Source organism: Podarcis tiliguerta (assembly GCF_965153285.1).
Source record: "Podarcis tiliguerta genome assembly, chromosome: 17".
In the NCBI taxonomy this organism is placed as follows: domain Eukaryota; kingdom Metazoa; phylum Chordata; class Lepidosauria; order Squamata; family Lacertidae; genus Podarcis; species Podarcis tiliguerta.
The window spans coordinates 7,806,728-7,828,550 of NC_139550.1; the positions used below are offsets into that span (position 1 = coordinate 7,806,728).

The window sequence follows — 21,823 nt, forward strand, 5'->3', positions numbered from 1 at the left end:
GGGAGCTCACCCCATTGCAGGGATTCAAACTGCCGACCTTCTGATTGGCAAGCCCTAGGCTCACCCACAGCGCCACCCGCGTCCCTTATGCCTACATTAGCCATCTGTAAACTAAAATAAGTGACTTTTGAAAAGCAGAAGTGACCAGGAGAGCAGTTCCTGACAAGCCTTTGCTTATGCCAGGCATGACAAGGTTTGTTCTCAAGCTCTTATCATCTTGCCCACAAATCCTGCCAGACATATTCCCAATATACTAGGGATGAACAGGCAAACAACCCTATCTGATTTCTACAAGCAAAATCGGGGCAGGAAGCGCAGTTCCTCTCAAGCCTCCCCTTCTTTGTAGAACAGGGTGGAACAAGATGCCCTGCCTAACGAGAGCTTTCTTCCTTTTCTGGGCAGAGAGCCTTTATTTCTCCTGCTTTGCATGGAGCAGAGTCTTCCAGGCCGTGCAGCGGAAAGCAAGGCACTTTGCCCAAGAAGCACTGTTGCTAGCCATGTTGGTTCCTGGCAAAGCTATCTTGTTTCCAACCCCCTTCTGCAGGGTAGGGATGGGCAAATTTGTCCATTTCTTACTTTTCCAATCTTAAGTTTAGCTCTCCACGTTTTGGCACCTCTTTGCCAATTTTCTTTTTAAGTCTTTTTATGTCAGCATTTCAGTGTGCAATTTTGCCTAATACACCTCAATTTCTCCTAACGTAATACGTTTTCCCTATACATTATCTAGTTGGAGAATTTCATCAGGAAATTCAGAGAAGTGTGGGTTTTGAAGGACGGCGGCTTGGCTGCAGTGCAAGTTTGGGAGATTTGCCATGAAATGTGAACTGAATCCAATTTCTTCCCCACCCACAGAACACACTGTGTCTCAATGCTAACCAATGCCAGGGGCTGGCTGGGTGCAGAGGAATGGTGGGAGGCACCACCAAGGAAACCCCCCAGGGAAGAAGGCTCAGAGCCAGGGGATTGGTGGTGGGATGTCAAGGAGTGGTCAGAGGGAGGAGAGAGAGCAGACTGGGAGGAGGAGGTGTCGGAAGCTGAAGAGGTAACAGGGTTGTCAGGGAACTGCCATTGGCTCAGAGGCGAGAGTGGGAAGGGCAGATGGATTACTGAGAGCCTCCAAAAATCTTGGGGAGCAGGACTTCCTCAGCGGAGGAAGGAAGCCACGCCTCTAGTGGGGAAGAGTTGCAGGGCTCGGAGGAGGCGAGGCAGTGCCAGGACACCTTGCCTGAGCAAAGCGGGGAGGAGGGAGGTCCCCCTTTACCCAAGCCTTCCTTGCGCAGTTGGCTTTCGCGCAGAGAGGGGAGGCGTCGGCTGGGGGTCAAGATACTACTCTGCTGGGGAAAGTTTAAGGGCTGCCCACTCTCAGATTCTGCTAGTGAGTGAGCAAGACATGGAATAGAGGCGCTCTGCATTGTAAAGGTTTTTGCACCAATAATAAAGCTTTTGAAAAGACCAGTGAGGGATCTTGCCTGATCGCTCTCGAGCAACCACACCGATAGCCGTAACAAGGGTTTACATGGTCTCCCAGAACATGTAGAGGAATGAAGAGGGTGGAGCAAGGAGAGACTAGATGGAGCCCGAGTTTGCTTGGGAAGGACCTGGCAGAGGAGGAGTCTTAGGGAGCGGAGAGATCGTGAGAACCTTCAATCCTCACTGGGGCAAGACCTACTGAGAAGAGTTGCTATGATCACTAGGCCTGCGCTGTTTTGCTTTCTTGGAATAAAGAGTTAACTTCGCTGACACTGGGTGTTTTATTTCTAGCCTACTCCCGACACCATGGAGAAAGGGAAGCCCCCTCTTCTTCAGCCAGCAAATAAATGCTGTGGAAGAGAAGTCCTTTCTCTGCTAGCATGTTGGGAACCAGGCTTCCCTGGGTGTTTTTACGATCATCCAACCCACCCACCCCGAATCGCTTGAGGGGTCTTGCGGTTTGAATGGAAAGGGGGAGGCAATTCATGTTTGGGTCGAAGAGTGGGATGCTTGTGCGTCCCTAATTCCTCATTTTAAAACCCATCAAGTTCTGGTACTGGCAACCTTAGCACCGAAGTGGGAAGCCAAAGTGACTTTTATTACAATTACCTAAGCTCTGCAAGCTAAGCACAATGTAACCTGTATATCCCCGCTGTGAATGAGGCTATCCAACTGAGTAAAGGAATGTTATTGGAAGGTGGAGTTAACATTGCATAGCGTTTCTGAAGACAACCTGGCTCTCTGTCACAGAACTGGGCACTGGCTGCCAAAGAGCAGCGAAGCTGGAACAGGGTAAATATTTAAGCAACATGGCAAGCTATGTGAGGACTCAGAGAATTTTTTTACTTGCTATTTTTTTCTTTATTTTGTAGTACCTTATTGTAGGACAAGCCCAAGATATTTGAAAAGTTAAGACAATTCACATGCAGTGCATTATTATTATTATTATTATTATTATTATTATTATTATCCCTTTCCCAACACGGACGTAGTCTTCTTCACTACTATGCAGCACTTAGACAGCACAAGGGATGGCTACTGGCTTTCCTGTTGATCCTATGATTGATAGCTGGCCACCATGGCTAGCCCTTGCAGCGCAGCTCATTGCCTGTAGAGGGCACAAGTCCTGCCCCTAATTTCGGTGACATCACAGGAAGCATGGTCCTCCAACTGCTCTGATACTTCATCATAAGAAATGCCAGACACCTTGAATTTAAGCTACATTCAGCCCACATATTTTCAAGTTCTACGACTGCTTTTGTAGTAATGACTTGTGCTGTCCTGTCATTCATTCAAAGGTTCCATTTGGTTTTGGGATAGTTTGGCACATTAGCAACAAAGCTGAATAAATGGGCATTCAAAACAGCAAAGTATCATGGATACTAAGGACTGCTTACACCCACCTGAAGGGTGAAAGGAAGAGACCATGTAAAGCTTCCCTGGGGAAGTGAAACTCTAAATGCAGCTTTACAGGGCCTGTTTATTGCCCACATTCACACAGCACAGTAAACCATAGTTAGTGGCTTGCTGCAAACTCACTTATATTATTAATCATGGTTTGTTTGAGTGAAATAAAGCATAGTCTCTCAGTCAGATATAACACAAAGACAGGGATTATAGCTTGTTGCTCCAGTTAGGGCAGCAAGGCAGGAGCCACCTCCATATTTACAGTAGACCATTAACTATGGTTTCCTGTGATGTGCAAACTGGGTCACTATGTCACAATTTACAGAACGTGTTTCGTACATTAACCCCACACCCCCACACAACTTTTAGCTACCTTCATTGCCGAATGCATTTGTGTCCAAATTCAAACTGTCCGTGGAGCCAGCGGTGAAAGTGACGTGGATTCCCTGGAAAGCAGGACTGAGGTTTTCTGTAGAATCACTGCTCAGCTTCTCCAGCTCAGAATTGCTTCTGTTCATTTTTAGAAAATGCCTAGAGATTAAACGTGGGAAATACGTAATGAGAAAACAGCAATTTATACAAGAGTCACGTTGCATCAGATTTTGAAGAATGTGGCTATGTCTACACAATAACGACTGTGATCCTGTTTTGATTTGTTCCTCTCTTATTTCTTTTGTTGTATATATTGTTTTGAGGGTTTTTTTGTTTGCTTTTGTTTGTTTTTTGCATACATGCAGTGGCATTGCTACCTCTTACTGGGAGAGGTGGTAGAGAGATCAGTGCTGTGTGGACACAGGCAGGAGCACTGGATCGGCTCCCCGGTTTGCTCACACAGTGCAGACCCTCCAGCCACCTCACCACCAGTGTTAGGAACTCAGATATAGAAGCTAGGCGCCAAACGTCACCTTAAACCTAGGTTACGATCGCTGAAACGGAATGTATACTCACCAGGGGGTTGGGTCAGATGACCCTACAAATCTACAATTATTTGATCTCAACTACATTGCTTGACTGTGGCTTGCTCTTGCAGCAATTCACTTGTCCCAATATGCAAGAAGGAGAAACACACACAGTGGAACTGGAAATGGTATTTACTATGAACTAAGGCAGAGCCTGTTAAACTGTGGTTGCCAAACTGTGTTAAACTGTGGGGACGCGGGTGGTGCTGTGGTCTAAACCACAGAACCTAGGACTTGCAGATCAGAAGGTCGGCGGTTCGAATCCCCATGACGGGGTGAGCTCCCGTTGCTCAGTCCCTGGTCCTGCCCACCTAGCAGTTCAAAAGCACGTCAAAGTGCAAGTAGATAAATAGGTACCGCTCCAGCGGGAAGGTAAACAGCGTTTCCGAGCGCTGCTCTGGTTCGCCAGAAGCGGCTTGGTCATGCTGGCCACATGACCCGGAATCTGTACCTAAGCCAATAAAGCGAGATGAGCGCCGTAACCCCAGAGTCGGCCACGACTGGACCTAATGGTCAGGGGTCCCGTTACCTTTACCTTTAAGGCAGAGGTTGTTAAACTGTGGTTGCAAACTTGAGCCCAGAAATCTCCATATACTCATCACTGGACCCAGGCCAGCAGCAAAACACACCTGGTTAATTTCTAACACTGCTTGCTGCTACCAGTTATTGGTGGAGATGTTGCTGTTGGGAGGCCAGGAGCATGCCACCCTACCCACCCACCTCACTTCAGCCGCACCTGCATGCATGAACAACACAAGGTAAGAGAAAGAGAGAAGGCCAAGCAAATCAGAGAATGGTCTCAGCACCCTGCTTGGTCAACTTGTTGGTGGCTTGGGAGAAGTAAAACAGTTCATTTCTGAGCAGGCATACCAAGATACAATTTCTGGTGACACGCTGGTGCTCTTCCTTCTAAATAAGTCTTTCCACAAGTCAATAAAAGCTGTCACTTCAAAGGCAACTACAGGACGCAAATGCAAGCTCAACAGGCTGCCTCAATGGCTGGGGACACTGTTCTTAGTGACGTCTGTCCAGCATTCCCAGGCATTTACCTTATCCCTGACTATCGGCACTGTATTGCCGCAGTAGCACGTTTCTATACAGGCAACCTTTATTAATTTTATTCCATTTTTATATCCTGCCCTTTCCCCCAAAGGACTCAAATTGATCTACAGAGCTAATCTTCCATCTGCAAAGGATTCCTCCATTTCTAGCTCAGAGGGTTTCTACATGCATGCAGAAGGCAAAACAATAGATTTGCTTTTGTTTTCTACACACAGTATATCTGCAGAAAGCAAGCGAAGCACTGCGCTGAAAGCTCCTTTCCAAGGTACAATGTCTTTTTGATTAAAAAGGAACAAACAAATGCTTACCGACCCAACACGTCTTTATCTGTAGCTAAAGATCACAACAGAAGCTCACAAGGCTTATTTTCTTACCACGACTTACAATTTCATTTCCCCATTACGCCAACAATACAATGCTATTTTTCTGCATTATCTCTTTTCGGTTATTTAATGTTCTTTATAAAACAGCTTAGCCCCCCAATCCCCAAGCACAATTTTGTGATTCCCTGTCATTTCAGTCAAACTTAACTTTCAAGCCGATATGCAGCCTTAAACTTGTCTGGTATCCCTATAATAATATATATTACTAAACTGACTGTATAATTTTTACATTTCATTTCTATCTGACCCAATGTGTTTCCTTGGGAAAAAACCCCTCATGCAATATATACACATGCATATGTATATACATATGTCCAATCATGTTTTGTGGATTGCTGGGTTTTTTGTGTGGTTTTTTTTTTGGAATGGCAGAAACCTGAAGGTTTCATTCTAATGCAGAGATGGAGAACCTTTGTCCCTCCAGGTGTTAGGAATCCAACTTCCATCGGCCCCCCGCCAGTGTGGTCAATGATCAGGCATGATGGGGGGTGCAGGCTAGAAACATCCGGAGGGTCACCCCAGTTCTAATGGTATTAAGGTGAGCCAGACTACTCAGGATGCTTCAGAGACCCTGCTCCACAGCCTTCCATCTTACAATGTCTGATGAGCGGATTATACAGAGCCTTCTGGTTTAATTGTTAAGATAAATTAGTCAACAAAAATTGAGAAAGATGGAAAGAAATTGCTGAAATAACTAACTAAACTAGAATACAAAAAGGGAGGTGTGAGGAGGTCAATGAAACAAGCAAATGGAAGTTAAAGATATGCAATATGGGATTTGTGTTTTCTTTCTTTTTTTCTTTTTTTGTTGTTGTATTGCTGTATTGGTTTTTATGTATTTTCTTTTCATTTTTGTTTCTTTTTTTAATGCACTGTAGTGCTGTTTCCTATTTTTTCTTCTTTTCTGTAATTCTGAAACTTTTAATAAATATTATATATATATATATATATATATATATACACACACACATACACACACACACACACACACACACACACAGAGCCTTCTGGGTCTTGGCACCACAATTGTGGAACACCCTCCACTGACCTATCATTACTGGTCTTTGAGCAAATTGGCTATTTTGGATGGCATTCGAAGGATAACGCAAGTGACTTCAGTACTACGTATACTGTTGTGTTTTGCTGATGCTTTCTTTCTGCTTGGCTGTTTGCTTTTTTATATTTTTAGCAAGCTTGTTGTGGTTTTATATTTGTTTATATTGGATTTTGTTAGCTATCTTGGCTGTTGGTTAGGCAGGGAACCATATTTAAGCAAATAGTTTTTTCTTTAAAGCAGACAACAGAAAACAAAAAATGTCTAATAGACAAACACAGAGAAATTTTGCCACTTTTTTTAATTCTATAATGAAACAGCCCCTTCATGTTGATATAACAGGCAAGAGACAGATAATTTAAACTTTCATATTTTTAATTCTTATCTCCAACATAGTCAGAGCTTAAGAAAAATATACAAAAAGACCCCGCAGGAATTAACATTACAGAAGCCTCCTTTTATAGTTGCACCTCATATTATAAGCAATGTGCCTTAATACAATTTCCTATTTTCCTCTAAATTGGCCTCATTATCAAGCACATCTTAAGCTTCATTTAAGGGTTAGGATTAGAATCATAGAAACAGGGAATTTCAGAGTTGGAAGGTACCCCAAGGATATCTAGTCCAACCCTCTGCAATGCAGGAATGCCAAATAAATCATAAATGACAAGGCACACATTTTCCCTATCCAATAACCTTTTCCATATCCAAGAGTCATTTAGGGCTTTTCTTTCTCCCTGTCTCTGACACACAATCTACACACAACATATTATCAATTCTGTAAGAAATTATTAGTTCCTGGTTTTTCAGAAACGAATATATTAATGGATCAATCCAATGCAACTTTTTCCTGGATGCCATTCCCAACCAGCTCAACAGGGCTTACTTCCAGGTAAGTACGTCTAACTTGTCTCTTTCAAAATCCATGTTATCTATCCATGCTAATATCTATTTATTAAAATATGTGCATTGTGACTTTGCAATCTAACGATCTACAAAGCAACTAGCAAAATTATTAAAAATCATGATACCGATTTTTTAAAAAATACTCAAGCAAAAAAACAACAACACAAAAATAGTTGGAGCACGCTAAGCATAGGTATCACACCACCCCAGCAAATGGTTTAAAACCAGATCAGACTAACTTACCATCCCAGTAAATGGTGCAAAACCAGATCGAACTTTTGTTCAGGAGGGTTTGACATCCTAACATCAACACTGGCAGAGAAACATAAGCATTCAGTGGCGCAATTTCGGGACTGGAGATCTTTTCAGAAGCTAGCTAGCTGCATTTGCGAAGTACAGCCCTGATTGTTGTGAAGTCATATATGCGAGGAGAGCTCTCTTTATTCCCACTGCCCTGGTGCCTTATACAAAATGCACTTTCTGAATAGGGGATAAAACAGAAACAGAAATCATCGCTGCTTGGGGAACAGCCGCTCTTGGCCTTGCCTATTACTGCCACACCAGATAATAACCTCCAGCACTCTCCGTAAAGTATTGTTTATTTCTGATCTAACATATAAATATACATGGCACTTTTCAGGGACACACACACACACACACACAGGCAATCCCTGCTCAGGAGAGCTTTCCATCTGAAATTCCAACAGCAGAGATGAAAGTCGGGGAAGTAGGGAAGGGGGGGGGGGAGGGAGGAAGGAGAGGTACAGTATCTGTAATGCTAAATTACAAATGAGGATAACTTTAAGAAAATGTGGCAATTGAGATTCATGCCATGAGCCCCACAGAGCTGTTGGGATCTGTGTTTGGGCTGGCAGTCTCTGATGCAGCAGGAGGAGAAAGGAATAGGTGGTTGGGGAATGAGACTAAATGATGAGGAACTGGGCCAGAGGGAGAGGGATTATGCCCCAACTTCAGTTGCTTTGGAGAGGGGAGCAGGGATGGTGGTTGTCATCCCTGACCTGAGGGGGGCTTTGAGCAGATGAAGGAGGAAGGCAGAAACGACTGAACAGGAGGGTGCAGTCTTGTCACCTAAAACCAGAAGCCACCGTCATAGGAGCAGGCCCACCTACCCCAGGGGAGCACACAATCCTGCAAGGCAAGCAAGGCTTGCAAGTGAGCACACCATGCCTCGTCTTTAAAAGCTTGGCGAGCAGGGTATGTAAACCTTGTTGGGACATCTTCATTGCTTCTGTCCGAATCTGAGCTTCCTGCCCTGTTCTTGAACTCCTGCTGAGCCTGTACCATTTTTTGCTCGAATACGAGAGTCTCAGTGGGTAGGACAGGGAAATACCGCCCAAAGTGTCCTCAAAAGGTGAGAACAGAATTCATGACAGATACAGAAGGTGACGGGAAGCTAAAGCAGGGACTGAAGGAGGTGCACCACCCGATCAGTGCAATGATAAGCAATGGGTTTTTTTGGAGGGGGGAGTTTTGGACAGAGGTGAGAAGACTGAGAGATGATAAAGGACAGCCAGAGAAAAGAAGGTTACAGGAGTTCAAGGGTGAGACTGGAGGTAACAAGACGATGGATCAGTGTGTTCACCAGGTGGGCAGAGAAGGGGTGAAAACACAGGGATCATCTATTCTTTTTTTTCATACTGGAACTGAAAACGAGCAAAACATAATGATACTTCATGGGGATTTTTGCTAATAAACAGAGCGGATTTGCCAGCCAAGTCCAAAACTCCCAACTGTGTCTTGCCCAAATAAGAATCACAGGAATTCTTATCCAGTTTCCCAGGGTGTTACCCTTCCCTTTTCTTGTCTAAGAAATGAGCTGCTGAAAGACTCACCATTTTTTGTACTGGAAACCAAGCGGTGTAATTTTACTGGTATTGTTTTGCTTTAATGTACAGTTCTCAAACTGACCTCTTCTTTTCCATTTGTGATACAATTAAACAACCTGAACTTCTTTCCAGGAGTCTTGCAAAGCCGTGAAAGCTTCTTTAGTGTTTGCCATCAAGGTGGCATTTCCACTGCCTACTCTGTGCTCCTAGGCTTTAGCTTAGAGCAAAGTGGCAGCAAGCATGGGAAGGCCAACCAGCATAAGAAATTTCAAATTTTGTGCAAGATTATATTCTGCATGTTAGCATTACAGAAACACAAGGGAGTTAGCAGTGCGGCAAAATGCTTACTGTGATTCCAATAGCAGGACTACTCTCTAGAAAACAGCAAATCAAGAGTGCTTCTGACACCTTAATACAATCACTAACTGAGCCATTTATCAAGTTACCTTTTAAAGATGTGAGTGTGCTCATGAGGGAGATAACTGACACAACCTTGTTGATTGGACAGGGGTTGAATGGTTGTCCAAGCTCTACAACATGGACGCAGTGGCCTGGTTCAGTCATCATCCTAACCGTGGTTTCCTTAAGCCATGGTTTGCTTAACAAACGATGAGTTAACTATGAGTTGTTGCACAGATGATGACACAAGCCATAGCTTGGTTTTTTGTTGTTGCTCTATGTGCTGTTCGTTCTCCAACTGTTCATGCCTCTTGCCTTTGAGGTTTGGTGAGCTTTTGAGGTAGGGTGGTGAAACAAACCATGATTAAGGGTCCTGGGTTCACATGTAACACCAAGCCATACTTAAAACTGACAAAGGCTTGTAAGCTGGCAGCAAGCCATGTCTTCAGATTGAGGTTTGTTGGCGGTAAGGTGCTGGGCAGGGTATCACTAGTAAGTCATGGTTTAACAAACCATGATTTATTGTTATGTGTGAACCAAGCCAGTGTGTGCACAAGAGAGCAGGCATCAAGGACAAGGTGAAGAGGGAGAAGAAATAGTTTTCCATGGTCCTCCTCCAACTGTGCAGGATTAATATGTGTTGAAATTTACCAGCCAAAATTTGGCTGCACACCTCTAACCTACTCTTAACACCAATTCATATGAAGAAGTTGGCATCCCTTTTCATTTATAGACAAAATTTCCCTTTCTATACCTGGAAAAGAGGTTTGTGAAATGAAAAAGCTTGTACTTTTGTAACAACCAGTCCAATAAATATTGTATTACCAAGCTTGTAAAGTCAGAAGAATGCAATGAAACTAGCAGCACACTCCAGCCTCGGTCATAGACTTGACTATAAAATCTCTTTCACCTCAAAAATGATCAAATCCTGTTCTCTGATGTCACATTCAGTTCAAGTGTATAACATATTTAAAGTACAGAAACCTAAATAAAAGATAGGTAGAAACTGATTTCTTCCCTTCCCTTCCTGTATTTCACTATCCCAAAAACCATTTGCTCATAAAAAGACTGGAACAACATGCATTTTGTTTGCACAGCTTGAGACAAAAGTTCCAGTCAAGTGTGGTTCTTGAAACAAGTGGAGTTCTTGGCACCTCTGAGGTGAGCCAAGTGTACATTACCAAACGCTCCAAAGGTGCAATTCTATACCAGCCTACTCCTAAGTCCCAATGAATTCAATTAGGCTTACTCTCAAGTAGGTCAGCAGCCCTCATTTGGATTCATAAACCTCCTCCACTCCCCACATTTCAGTATCAACAAATGAAGGAAGTACATTTCCCCAGAAAATATGGAAAGTGTGCTAAAATTCTCCTTCTTCTGTTATAGTTTACAGTCACAAGCAATGCCAAATACACAGCGCCTGAGGGTGTGCAGGAAAATTTGGAGGAGATGGGGTGCCAGGTTTGACACTTTTGCAGAACCTAGGTGGGGGAACTGGCACACTTATATCCCTGTGCTTTCCAAAGTATATATGGCACTGCTTCTCTGCTAACCAAGGCCAATGAATTAACACAAATGTGGACATTTCTAGACCAAGGGATTTCTACATGCGAATAAAGCAAAGATCCTTTTCAAAACTATAGAGCCGTATTTTTTTTGAGGGGGCCTAATCTAAACTTAGGGGACGTGGGTGGCGCTGTGGGTTAAACCACAGAGCCTAGGACTTGCCAATCAGAAGGTTGGCAGTTTGAATCCCCGCGACGGGGTGAGCTCCCGTTGCTCGGTCCCTGCTCCTGCCAACCTAACAGTTCGAAAGCACGTCAAAGTACAAGTAGATAAATAGGTACCATCCGGCGGGAAGGTAAACGGCATTTCCGTGCGCTGCTCTGGTTCGCCAGAAGTGGCTTAGTCATGCCAGCCACATGACCTGGAAGCTGTATGCCGGCTCCCTCGGCCAATAAAGCGAGTTGAGCGCCGCAACCCCAGAGTCGGTCACAACTGGACCTAATGGTCAGGGGTCCCTTTACCTTTACTTTAATCTCAACTTCTGTTGCTAATGACAGGGCATTTTCCATTGGGGTGGGGATCCCCCCCCTTCCTTCTAAGGTTTTATCTTGTGGGATTTCCCCAAGAGAACTGAATAATTTATAAATTTCACTTCTACACATAATTTGCTAGGTATTAACAAAGCAAACCAGATAGCAAAGCAAAAATGAAAGACATATACATGTGACAAGACATCCCCAACACAGGGAGCTGTTATGTACGTGCACTATTCTACGACCTCTATTGAAAGAACTCTGAATTTTACCTTTGTACAGTAGGCTTAGTGTGATGGACTGACAGGACACTGATGGGAAAGCAGGCTGGAGTCTGATTCGGGAGAGGGGGTCAGTGATTTTCAGGGAACTGTACCAGCCAGGGGCAAGAGAAGCTTCAGAGCTGGAGAATGGAGCACAGGATGGGTCAGAGGAAAAGGTAGGTCAGGCAAGTGAAGGGCCAGGTGCTTCCCCACCCTCTCCTGCACCAGTGTCTCCCAGAACCAGGAGGGGACTGAAAAGGGAAGAGCAGAGGAAGTTTCTATGCAGGCGTAGTCTCTGGCTGCATGTGTGCAGCCCGTCGGGGGAAGGTACATAAATTGGTGGAGGGGAGAGGTCCCTGGTTGCTGCAACTGCTCCAGAGAGCATGGATCCGGGAATAGATGCCTTGATGCTAGATTAGTGTGCACAGGAATCCAGGGCTGTAGAAGCTACTGTGTTATCTTTGACAATAGAGTTAACTATGTGCCGTGTGCATTTCTTTGGGTGGGAAACACCCTTGACAGCTAGCTTCTATACACACACTCTCTCACACACCTCTTCATCCTCAATTCAGGCAAGCAGGAGGCATTATCAGAGTTCAAGGTCACATTACAGCCATGGTCATCTAAGGAGGGTGCAAAGCAGGGCTGCTAAGTTCCAGATGACTCACAGGAAGGCCTGGACAGCTATATTTGGCCTCTGGGCCTGAGGTTCCCCATCCATGAATTTGGGAGAATTGAATCTTGGGAGCTACCCTGGAGTTACTGATCACTCTTCAGAATTGTGAGCAGGAGACCGACTGGAAGAGAACTTGGGCTTATATGATGTTTCCCCTGCCTCACCCTCACCATAAAATGCCATGTTTACCTGGACAAAGGCTGGGATCACCTTGAATCTGCAAGACTGAAACCTCTTTAAAGAGGGAAGAGCACAAGTTCAAGGCTGACCCATAGTTTAGGGAAACTGGTGGGGAAGAGATAATCTGAAAAGCCATTTGAAGTTGAAAGAAGCAAAGGACTTACAACACACAAGGAAATAAATGTATGCAGCCCAAACAAACCTATACCTGCACACATATATTTAGAGGTCCTACTGACTTACTCCCAAATTAAGTGCACACTTATCTATAACCATATTCCTTAATTTAAGTTATAAACCTAATCTGAGTATGAATTTGGATCTGGAAGGTGGAAAGGCTGAAGATGTACATATTGCCAATCATTATTTTTTATTGTTGTTCTACAGTTCCCTTTCCAAAGGGGTCGTGGCTTTAAGTGCTAAAAATAACTAAATGGTGGTCAATTACTTTCCATCTCTCACAGTGAATCTTTTCCTTCTTTAAGTGTTGCCTGCGGCATATTTCAGGGTAGTGCACAAAGGCGGACCCTCCCTTTCCACCGCTTAACACAAAATGGGTGATTATCTTTTGCGGAGATTACTTGCTCGTGGACCATTCATCGAGACAAAGGTTCTCTCACAACATCCCTTCTCCCCCTCTATCGCAACCTAACAGTTTAGAAATTCAGAACGGTCATATCTAGAAATACAGGGTATAATTTAGATTTAATTTATTCATTCAAGTGTACATGGATTTCAGTTTGGAGACAGAAGATGCAACCTAGGAGCTTAAAAAATAAAAATGGAGCTCTCATGCAGGGGTTTTGGTTTGTGACTGGATACAGAAGCAGCTCCCCAAATGTTGTTGGACTGTAACTCCCAGCAGCCCCACTTAGCATCATGGGGTCAGGGATCATGGGAGTTGTAGTCCAACAATACCTGCAAGGTACCACATTGGCTACCCTTCCGTAGTTTCTTCTTTCTGTGGAAGTGAGTCAGTGCACAAGTGATGGGGCTGCCACAGTGCAATTGGGCACTGTGGCTCTGCCCCACCAAGAAAACCTCTTCTGTCCATCCCCCCACAATCTATAGAAAAGCAGAAATGGGAATTATTTGGAAACCTAAGTCCTTACGTGACACAACACCATTATCATCATCATGTGGAGCAAGGCTCTACCCTAAGACCAAAATGAGGGGGAAATGTCCTAGGTCCAGACCTTGTAGGACAGGACTTGAAGGTTGTGAGATCTCCTCTTTTTTAGTTCCTTTTATACTAGAACTTCAAGGCGCAAATTCCACTGAAATCGATGGTCTTACTCCTGAGTATACATGGCTTAGGGCTGTTGGTCTCCTCAGAAGCACTGAGAACTGAGCTGGTTCAATAAAAAGCCAAAAACAGCCAGGTTTTTAAGGGGTGTGAAGATCACAGCCCAATTTGAGATGCAAGTTAGACTCAAACGGTTGCGGACGAGTAGATGGCTGGTAAAATGGCTACATCTTTCATTTTGACGGTTTTGGAGCAAGCCTCTCACAGAAACTAGTCTTGTCCAGGTGGATCCGAAGGGAATTTACAGATAAAAACCAACGCTCCTAACTCTCCTAGCATCAAGGCTTGTTCCGAACCAATTCAGAAGGTAAAAAAGGAATGGATTATGTGAGAGGCAAGAGACCATTGTGAATAATGGATCAGGGAGGCCCTTGTTTCAGTATTTGTGCTTCCCTGCTCATGACACCAGCACCGCACTGTGCCACGCACCTGTTATAGCCCTTCCTTCCTTGTAGGTCTCCATTTTTAAAATCACACTGAAGTTGTAACCATAGCTGTCAACTTACAGATTTGAAAATAAGGGACCAGCAGCCTCAAAAATAAGGGATCAGCAGCCAAAATAAGGGATTTTGCTATTTCCTCCTCCTTCAGGCCACCTCCTCAGCTGCCACCACCGTTGCTGCCTCCGGGCTCGCGGGCGAGAGTCTCTCTCCCTCCCCCCCTCTCTTGGGCAGGGAAGGGCCGATGGAACTCCTCGCGCCAGGACGATGGCGCCAGCGCAAGCTCTCTCTCGCGGCGGAGGACCCTGAGCCGCTGCTTCCCTCCCGAGCCGGACGAGCATGAAACCCGGGAAATTTAAGGGACATCATCAATAAGGGACAGCAGTGGGATACGGCGCTGGGATAAGGGAGTTTCCCGCCAAATAAGGGACGGTTGGCAGCTATAGTTGTAACAGCACAATGCTCCAAAAGGAGATCTGCAGCAGTGAATCACAGAATCATAGAGTTGGAAGAGACCACAAGGGCCATTGAGTCCACCCCCCTGCCAAGCAGGAAACACCATCAGAGCACTCCTGACATATGGTTGTCAAGCCTCTGCTTAAAGACCTCCAAAGAAGGAGACTCCACCACACTCCTTGGCAGCAAATTCCACTGTCGAACAGCTCTTACTGTCAGGAAGTTCTTCCTAATGTTTAGGTGGAATCTTCTTTCTTGTAGTTTGGATCCATTGCTCTGTGTCCGCTTCTCTGGAGCAGCAGAAAACAACCTTTCTCCCTCCTCTAGGTGACATCCTTTTATATATTTGAACATGGATATCATATCACCCCTTAACCTCCTATTCTCCAGGCTAAACATGCCCAGCTCCCTTAGCCATTCCTCATAAGTGGAGGAGGAGGAGGCCAGTGGATGAGGAGACAGCAGCAGACGGATCCGCCACCTCTCCCAGGGGAGTGCAGATCTAACACCAAAGCAGTTTGCGCCACCCCACTTTACCGAAAGGCTGGCTGCGCCGAGATCACACAAAACCCACTCCTGGTTTCCTTCTAAACTTTCCTCATACCAGCAATCCAGGTGGAGAGGAGGAAAGAGAGCCTTTCTGTTGCTGTTACTGTTAAATAGTTGGGAGTCGGAAACTCTGCAAAACCTACTGTAAATCACTCAAGAGATCTACCAGCAGATCCCAATATACTGTATTTTTTCCTCTATAGGATGCACCCGACCATAGGACGCAACTTGTTTTAGAGGGGGAGAACAAGGGAAAAAAATTCTCTCCCTCTCTGAACAGCGCACCTTCAGCGAAGTGGCCGGAGAAACGGAGCCCCTTCCATTTCTCCCCCCGCTTCGCTGAAGCAGCGCTGCGCAGAGGGAAACCTGTGCAGCACCTCTCCAGCGAAGCAAAGCCAGAAGAGCAAGAGGGGTCACGAAAGCAACGCGAAGCCTCCGGAGCGCGGCGGGAGCGCTCCCACTGCGCTTTGGAGGCTTCGCGTTGCTATCGCTGAAGTCATGGAGCCTGCATTCGCTCCATTAAGACGCACACACATTCCCCCTTAATTTTTGGAGGGGGAAAAGTGCGTATTATAGAGCGAAAAATACGGTACTTTCTTGACTTCCACTAGCGTAGAGTATGAAAGTTTAACACTAGCATTCAACATGTAAACGAACTGGGAAGCCGGTGCAGTTCTCTTGGCGTAAGAGCAAAGGCCTAGTCCTTGCTAGAAGCCTAATTCTGGACTGGATGAACTTTCTGGACGCTATTCAAAAGCAAACTCATGCAGAGTGCATGGCAGTAACCCAGCCCAGATCTTACCACAGCATGTGTCACGGTGGCCACATACTTGATCCCTACAAACCCACAAGGGGAAGTTGAAATACAGATAGAAATCTGTACACATTAAAGTGTCTGTCTTGGGTGTATGTACCGATGGACAGGGGAACTCCACTATGTGAACTCTACTATTATTCTCTCTCATGAGAATGGAGCCTCTGACCAAAGGAATTCCCCACGGAAAACAAAGGACAAGCCCCATACAATCTCTGTGCAAGAGAGCCATATTTCTCCAATGAATTGTTTCCAGTGGTTCTCATTTCTCTCTCCTAAGAACATAACCCCTTAACCACAGTCAATCTTTGACCTTCCAACTGGTCAAAGTCCTTTTGTTATGACTTCCTCTTTGCCGCTGGAGATAAAATAACTCAGCAGGGCAAGTGTTTAAAACAGATTCACATAGAGAAATATAATGAAGATCTTTCCAGAGCAAGTGAAGCTTTTTTTTTGACACACATCTACTTTCCCTACCCTACCCCCACCCTGTGTTTTTGCTTTCGTTGGAGGGAAAGAATTCCAGAGAAGTTACTGATTCATTGCTGAATCATTAGAAGCATCCGTTTTGTCTATCAGCAATACAGTAAAAAAAAAAAAAAAAAAAGTTTCAGAGCCCAGACAAAACTGAGGCCTAACTCAAATGCTACATTTGCAGAGAATCAGCCACCGAAGACAGAAAAATGCTCTTAATAGTTTTCCATATGGTGCCTAAGAGAAGGGCTGCAATGGTCTGGGTAAAATTGGTAGAGGAAATTGGAAAGGTGCTAGGAGACAGGTTACTATAAAGAAAGGTTATGGCCTAGTATGTATGGGAAACCCTTCCTCATGGGCAATCCAGTTTTATTCTATGATTCCGTTTTATTTTATGTTGGGCTACTGCATCTCCTTAGAGGTAAAGGGTCCATTAGGTCCAGTCGTGGCCGACTCTGGGGTTGCGGCGCTCATCTCGCTTTATTGGCCGAGGGAGCCGGCGTACGGCTTCCGGGTCATGTGGCTAGCATGACTAAGCCGCTTCTGGCGAACCAGAGCAGTGCACAGAAACGCCGTTTACCTTCCCGCCGGAGCGGTACCTATTTATCTACTTGCACTGTGTGCTTTCGAACTGCTAGGTTGGCAGGAGCAGGGACTGAGCAACGGGAGCTCACTCCGTTGCGGGGATTCGAACCGCCGACCTTCTGATCGGCAAGCCCTAGGCTCTGTGGTTTAACCCACAGCGCCACTCGCATCTCCTTATTTCCTCCTATTTCCTAGCTCATGTGAAGTCCTTGTTCTTCTGCTTATTGGTGTTACCCTCCGTTTCCCCCTCTCAGATAAAATGGACAACGCCAGGACTCCCAAACTGTGGTGCTGCACATTCGTGGCATTAAATATTCATACTGATATTTAATTGTATTTTTATTGCTTTTATTTCTTACATTACAATTTGAGTTCTATGAAATACAATATAGAAGAAATAAAAGCAGCAATAAAAATATGATTAAACTTATCCAGCACCCACCAGCACAGTGCTTTTTGAGAACTACAACAGGTCAAAAAAAATAAGCAATATGGCTAACCTAACCCAACAATGTTCCCCCCCATCCCCATGCCATACAAATAAGCCACACTGCAACCAACTGAATACAACCAACCAAACTCTGGATCCTCCAACCCCCCGCAATGCCAATAAATATAAATATAAATATAAATATAAATATAAATATAAATATAAATATAAATATAAATATATAAATATAAATAATATAAATAAAGGACCTACTCATGTGATGCTGACACAAATCCTCACACTAGCACTAAGCAATAGAACGACAGAACAACACCCCCATATCCCCCCCTCATTTCTTTTCCCCTTCTCTCCCCTTAGCTGTAAGATGTCTATGGCATTAGTGGCCCATACTGAATATTAATGAACTGTGAAAAAGACCCTATGAATCGAAAGTGGAGACGCTATACGGTATGTACTTTCCCTTGTTTATTTGTTTATTTCGTAACACAACAAAGTATTCAATAAGAACTTTTCTTTAAAGGCAAAAATCATTAAGTGGTCTCCCAAACCCTCAACAATTTTCAACTGATCAGTTGGGCAGGGGGTAGTTTGGGAACTGCTAGACGACACCATGTGGGAATTCACTTCACACAAACATGAATTCACAGAAACATGAAAGGGCACTCAGACTGTTCCCTACAACGGCATAAAAATTAAAATACAGAAACTGACCTCCTGGGTTTTCTTGCTGTGTTAAAGACTCTTTAGGAGACAGCGTATAGCCTTCTTATCAAGAGTTCTGCACATGTGAAGTAAGAAGTTCGTTTGAACTTTCCACAAGGAACTATTGTACATGCTACACCACAAAAGGCAGGAGACTGAGCAGGCAGAAATTCTCTTTTGGCAGCCCCTTACATAACTAGGATTGTCAGGGTACTTAGGCTGTGACAATGGAACAGATTTAAGCCTGTTATATAGATAAGCCCTGTGTTAATCAGTAATTGTGGTGGTAGTACTTTGCTACACCCCCCCCCCCCAAGTGATAATTTAGCACATACAGTCGTACCTTAGAAGTTGAATGGAATCTGTTCCGGAAGTCTGTTCATCTTCCAAAACATTCAGAAACCAAAGCGCGGCTTCTGATTGGCTGCAGGAAGCTCCTGCAGCCAATCAGAAGCCGCGGAAGCCCCATCGGATGTTCGGCTTCCAAAAATAGTTTGCAAACCGGAACAGTCACTTCCGGGTTTGCGACGTTCAGGAGCTAAAACATTCGAGAATTAAGCTGTTCGAAAACCAAGATACAACTGTAGAGATACCAAAGCTCACTTATGTAATTTTTCCATTTAAAGAATATTTCATCAGCTAGACAAATCCATATATACAAAATCGCATATATATTAAACATTTGTATATATGGAATTTCTGCTAAAGGACACATCTATATTAGTTCCACCAGAGGACAGGATTTATGGGGGGGGAGGAGGAAGGACAGAGAATTATCTCCTGCATTTAGTCCCTTATCTCAACCTTATTGATCTTTGGCTACTGTCAGGGAACTGTCATCAGAACAGGGGCGGGAAACAGAGGGGCAGTTGTGTTACAGGGACCTTCCGAAAATCTTGCAAAGCAGTTCTTTTTCTGGTGATGAGGAAAGCCCCACCTCCAATGGGGAAGAGGTGAAAGGACCAGAGGATGCTGCTGGGAGCCTCAGCACCGCTTCTGGCCAATCCGGCCAGGAGGGAAGCACGCCCCTTCCGTTGCCCACCCTGTGCAGAAGTCTAAAGCGCAAAGAGGGAAGGAAAAGGATGGGCGTAAGGAGACTTTTATGTTGGGGGAGGTCCAGGAAACAAGCACTCCCAGATTCTGCTAGCGATCAAAGCAGACATGAACTCTGGGGTTCTGCACTATAAATACCGTATTTTTTGCTCTATAAGACTCACTTTTTCCCTCCTAAAAAGTAAGAGGAAATGTGTGTGCGTCTTATGGAGCGAATGCAGGCTGCGCCGCTATCCCAGAAGCCAGAACAGCAAGAGGGATCGCTGCTTTCGCTGCGCAGCGATCCCGCTTGCTGTTCTGGCTTCTGAGATTCAGAATATTTTTTCCTTGTTTTCCTCCTCCAAAAACTAGGTGCGTCTTATGGTCTGGTGCGTCTTACAGAGCGAAAAATACGGTAGTTTTGCACCTAAATAAAACCTGTAAAAGACAGGTCGGAGTCCTGCCTGGTTACTCGTGAGCAACCACCCTTGCCATCTGACAGCTACCAACAAGCATGCACACAAAACATTTTTTTTCTGTACCTGGATTGTTTCTTTGGAGGTGGAGGTGGTGGTGCAAATTCCTCCATTCCATTCTTGTCTTTAGGGAACTCGAAGGCAAAAGATGCTGATTTGCTCATTCCGGCAACCTTGTTCTCCTGGACAGAGCGTTTCTCCCCCTGATGGCAATTAGAAATACTTGAGGGACTGCTTGCCCCGTTCTCCGTTTCTGTCTCTGGTGTGCTTTTCAATAATCCCTGCTCTTCTTCCTCTTCTTCCTCTATCCTACACTGCCTGCTCCAGGATAGATTGTAGTATTTCTGCCTCCTCTCAGAGCTCAAGGTCGCCGGACCTTTGTTCGACTCCTCTGGAGAGATTTTGTTCGTATGAGGGCATATGGACGGTGCGGGCTCAAAGATTGTGCTATCTGCGCCGTTCTTCGGAATGTCAAGACCCCGATGGCCGTCGCTATCACACGTTTCTGCCACAAAAGAACTTACAGACTGTGTGAAAGGCCCCTCTCCTCTAGGCGGGCTCCCTTTGGACAATTTTGGGGGAATAGCAGGAGTCTCGCCTATCCCATTTCTGCTAGTTGTTTGGGACGGAAGACCTGGATCATTTTCCACCGGGCTCATCTCGCTGCTTGCTTGTGGCATTTCTCTGTATTCGAAGAAAGGGGACGTTTTCCTAGCATCTGAATTAGAAGTGGGGCTAGGACTTGGCCACTGGACCCCCACAGCTGAGTCTGGACTGCTAAGGAAAATAGTCCGGTTGTCATCTTCTGTGTGGGCCGCCACAATGGTAATAGTCGCTGGTACCTGTGTGACAGATTCTTGGAACTCTGTTTCGCAGTCCAAGTGGAGAGCCTTGCCTCTCCACAGGCCATCTTGTTTATCTTTACAGGGGCTATAAGCCAAGGCATCACTCCTTGCATGTGTGTTGGCATTATTTAGCTGCGTCTTTTTCCTCTTCGTGCTCTCAGCATAGATGGGCTCATTTTGAGAGGCCGCTTCACAAGAAAGCTGTTGCTCTGCGGAATCGCTTGCATTTTCTATACGCCTGCCTACGGTCTGATCTGATTCTCTGACCGAAGGACAGCAATAATTTCCCTTGGGCGAACCACAGGGGCCACGGCCAGTATCTGAGGGAAATACTAATGTGTCCGTTTCGGAACATAAGTGGTTGTATACGTAACTGTGTGGCGGATGCTTCTCCCCCCTTTGAAAGTCTGAATTCAAGGTTCTGCTTTCGCCTTCACTGAAACTGACCTCTACGGACTCAGTTCTTGCATTTGTCACAGCCTCTGGCGCCTGAAGTTTTGAAATAGGTTTTTCATGCCACACCTCTTTGGTTTTGGTATTGTCAAACCCCTGGTGGACAGGAGCCTCTTTGCAATAGTCTGTGATGGAGCAGTACTCCCCGCCTTCACTTTCTAAATCAGAAGAATTGAACATACCAGCTCTTTCTGAAAGTGATATTTCCTCTCTTTGGTGGATGGGAGAGTATCCCACGGAGTCCACGGCAGAGCCAACGCATCTGTCACTCAAAAAGGACGAATTGTGGCAGAGGCCCAGATATGGCAAGGATAACTTCTCCTTGCTGGCCACTTCATTTCCATTCTCCCGTGCACCCATATCATTCAGAAATGCCGCATTACTGAAGGCGACGTTCCTCTCTGCACTGCTTTCAAGATTCGAGGGTCCGGCCAAAGGAGGCCCTGGAGGACTGTGCAAAGTACGATCACTTGGAGTATTCTGAATGACAGGCTTCCTTATGATGTTGTTGCTGAATTTGTCAATACACACTCTTTGTTCTTCTCCAGATTTCATCAAGGCAACATTTCTGGGTGGCATTCTCTTGTTGACCTGC

At 45.1% G+C, this 21,823-nt stretch overlaps 1 protein-coding gene across 8 annotated transcripts in view; it reads right to left on the bottom strand.

Annotated features, from left to right (window-relative positions):
* Nucleotides 1–21,823, bottom strand: part of PRAG1 (PEAK1 related, kinase-activating pseudokinase 1) — a 139,137-nt gene that overhangs the window by 17,793 nt on the left and 99,521 nt on the right. For all 8 annotated transcript variants that reach the window (XM_083419456.1, XM_083419458.1, XM_083419453.1 and 5 more), the window contains exons 3-4: nucleotides 19,997–21,819; nucleotides 3,251–3,408 (exon numbers count right to left, since the gene is read on the bottom strand). In XM_083419456.1, the coding sequence (XP_083275582.1) occupies nucleotides 3,251–3,408; nucleotides 19,997–21,819 (1,981 nt within the window). The remainder of the gene's footprint in view (nucleotides 1–3,250; nucleotides 3,409–19,996; nucleotides 21,820–21,823) is intronic.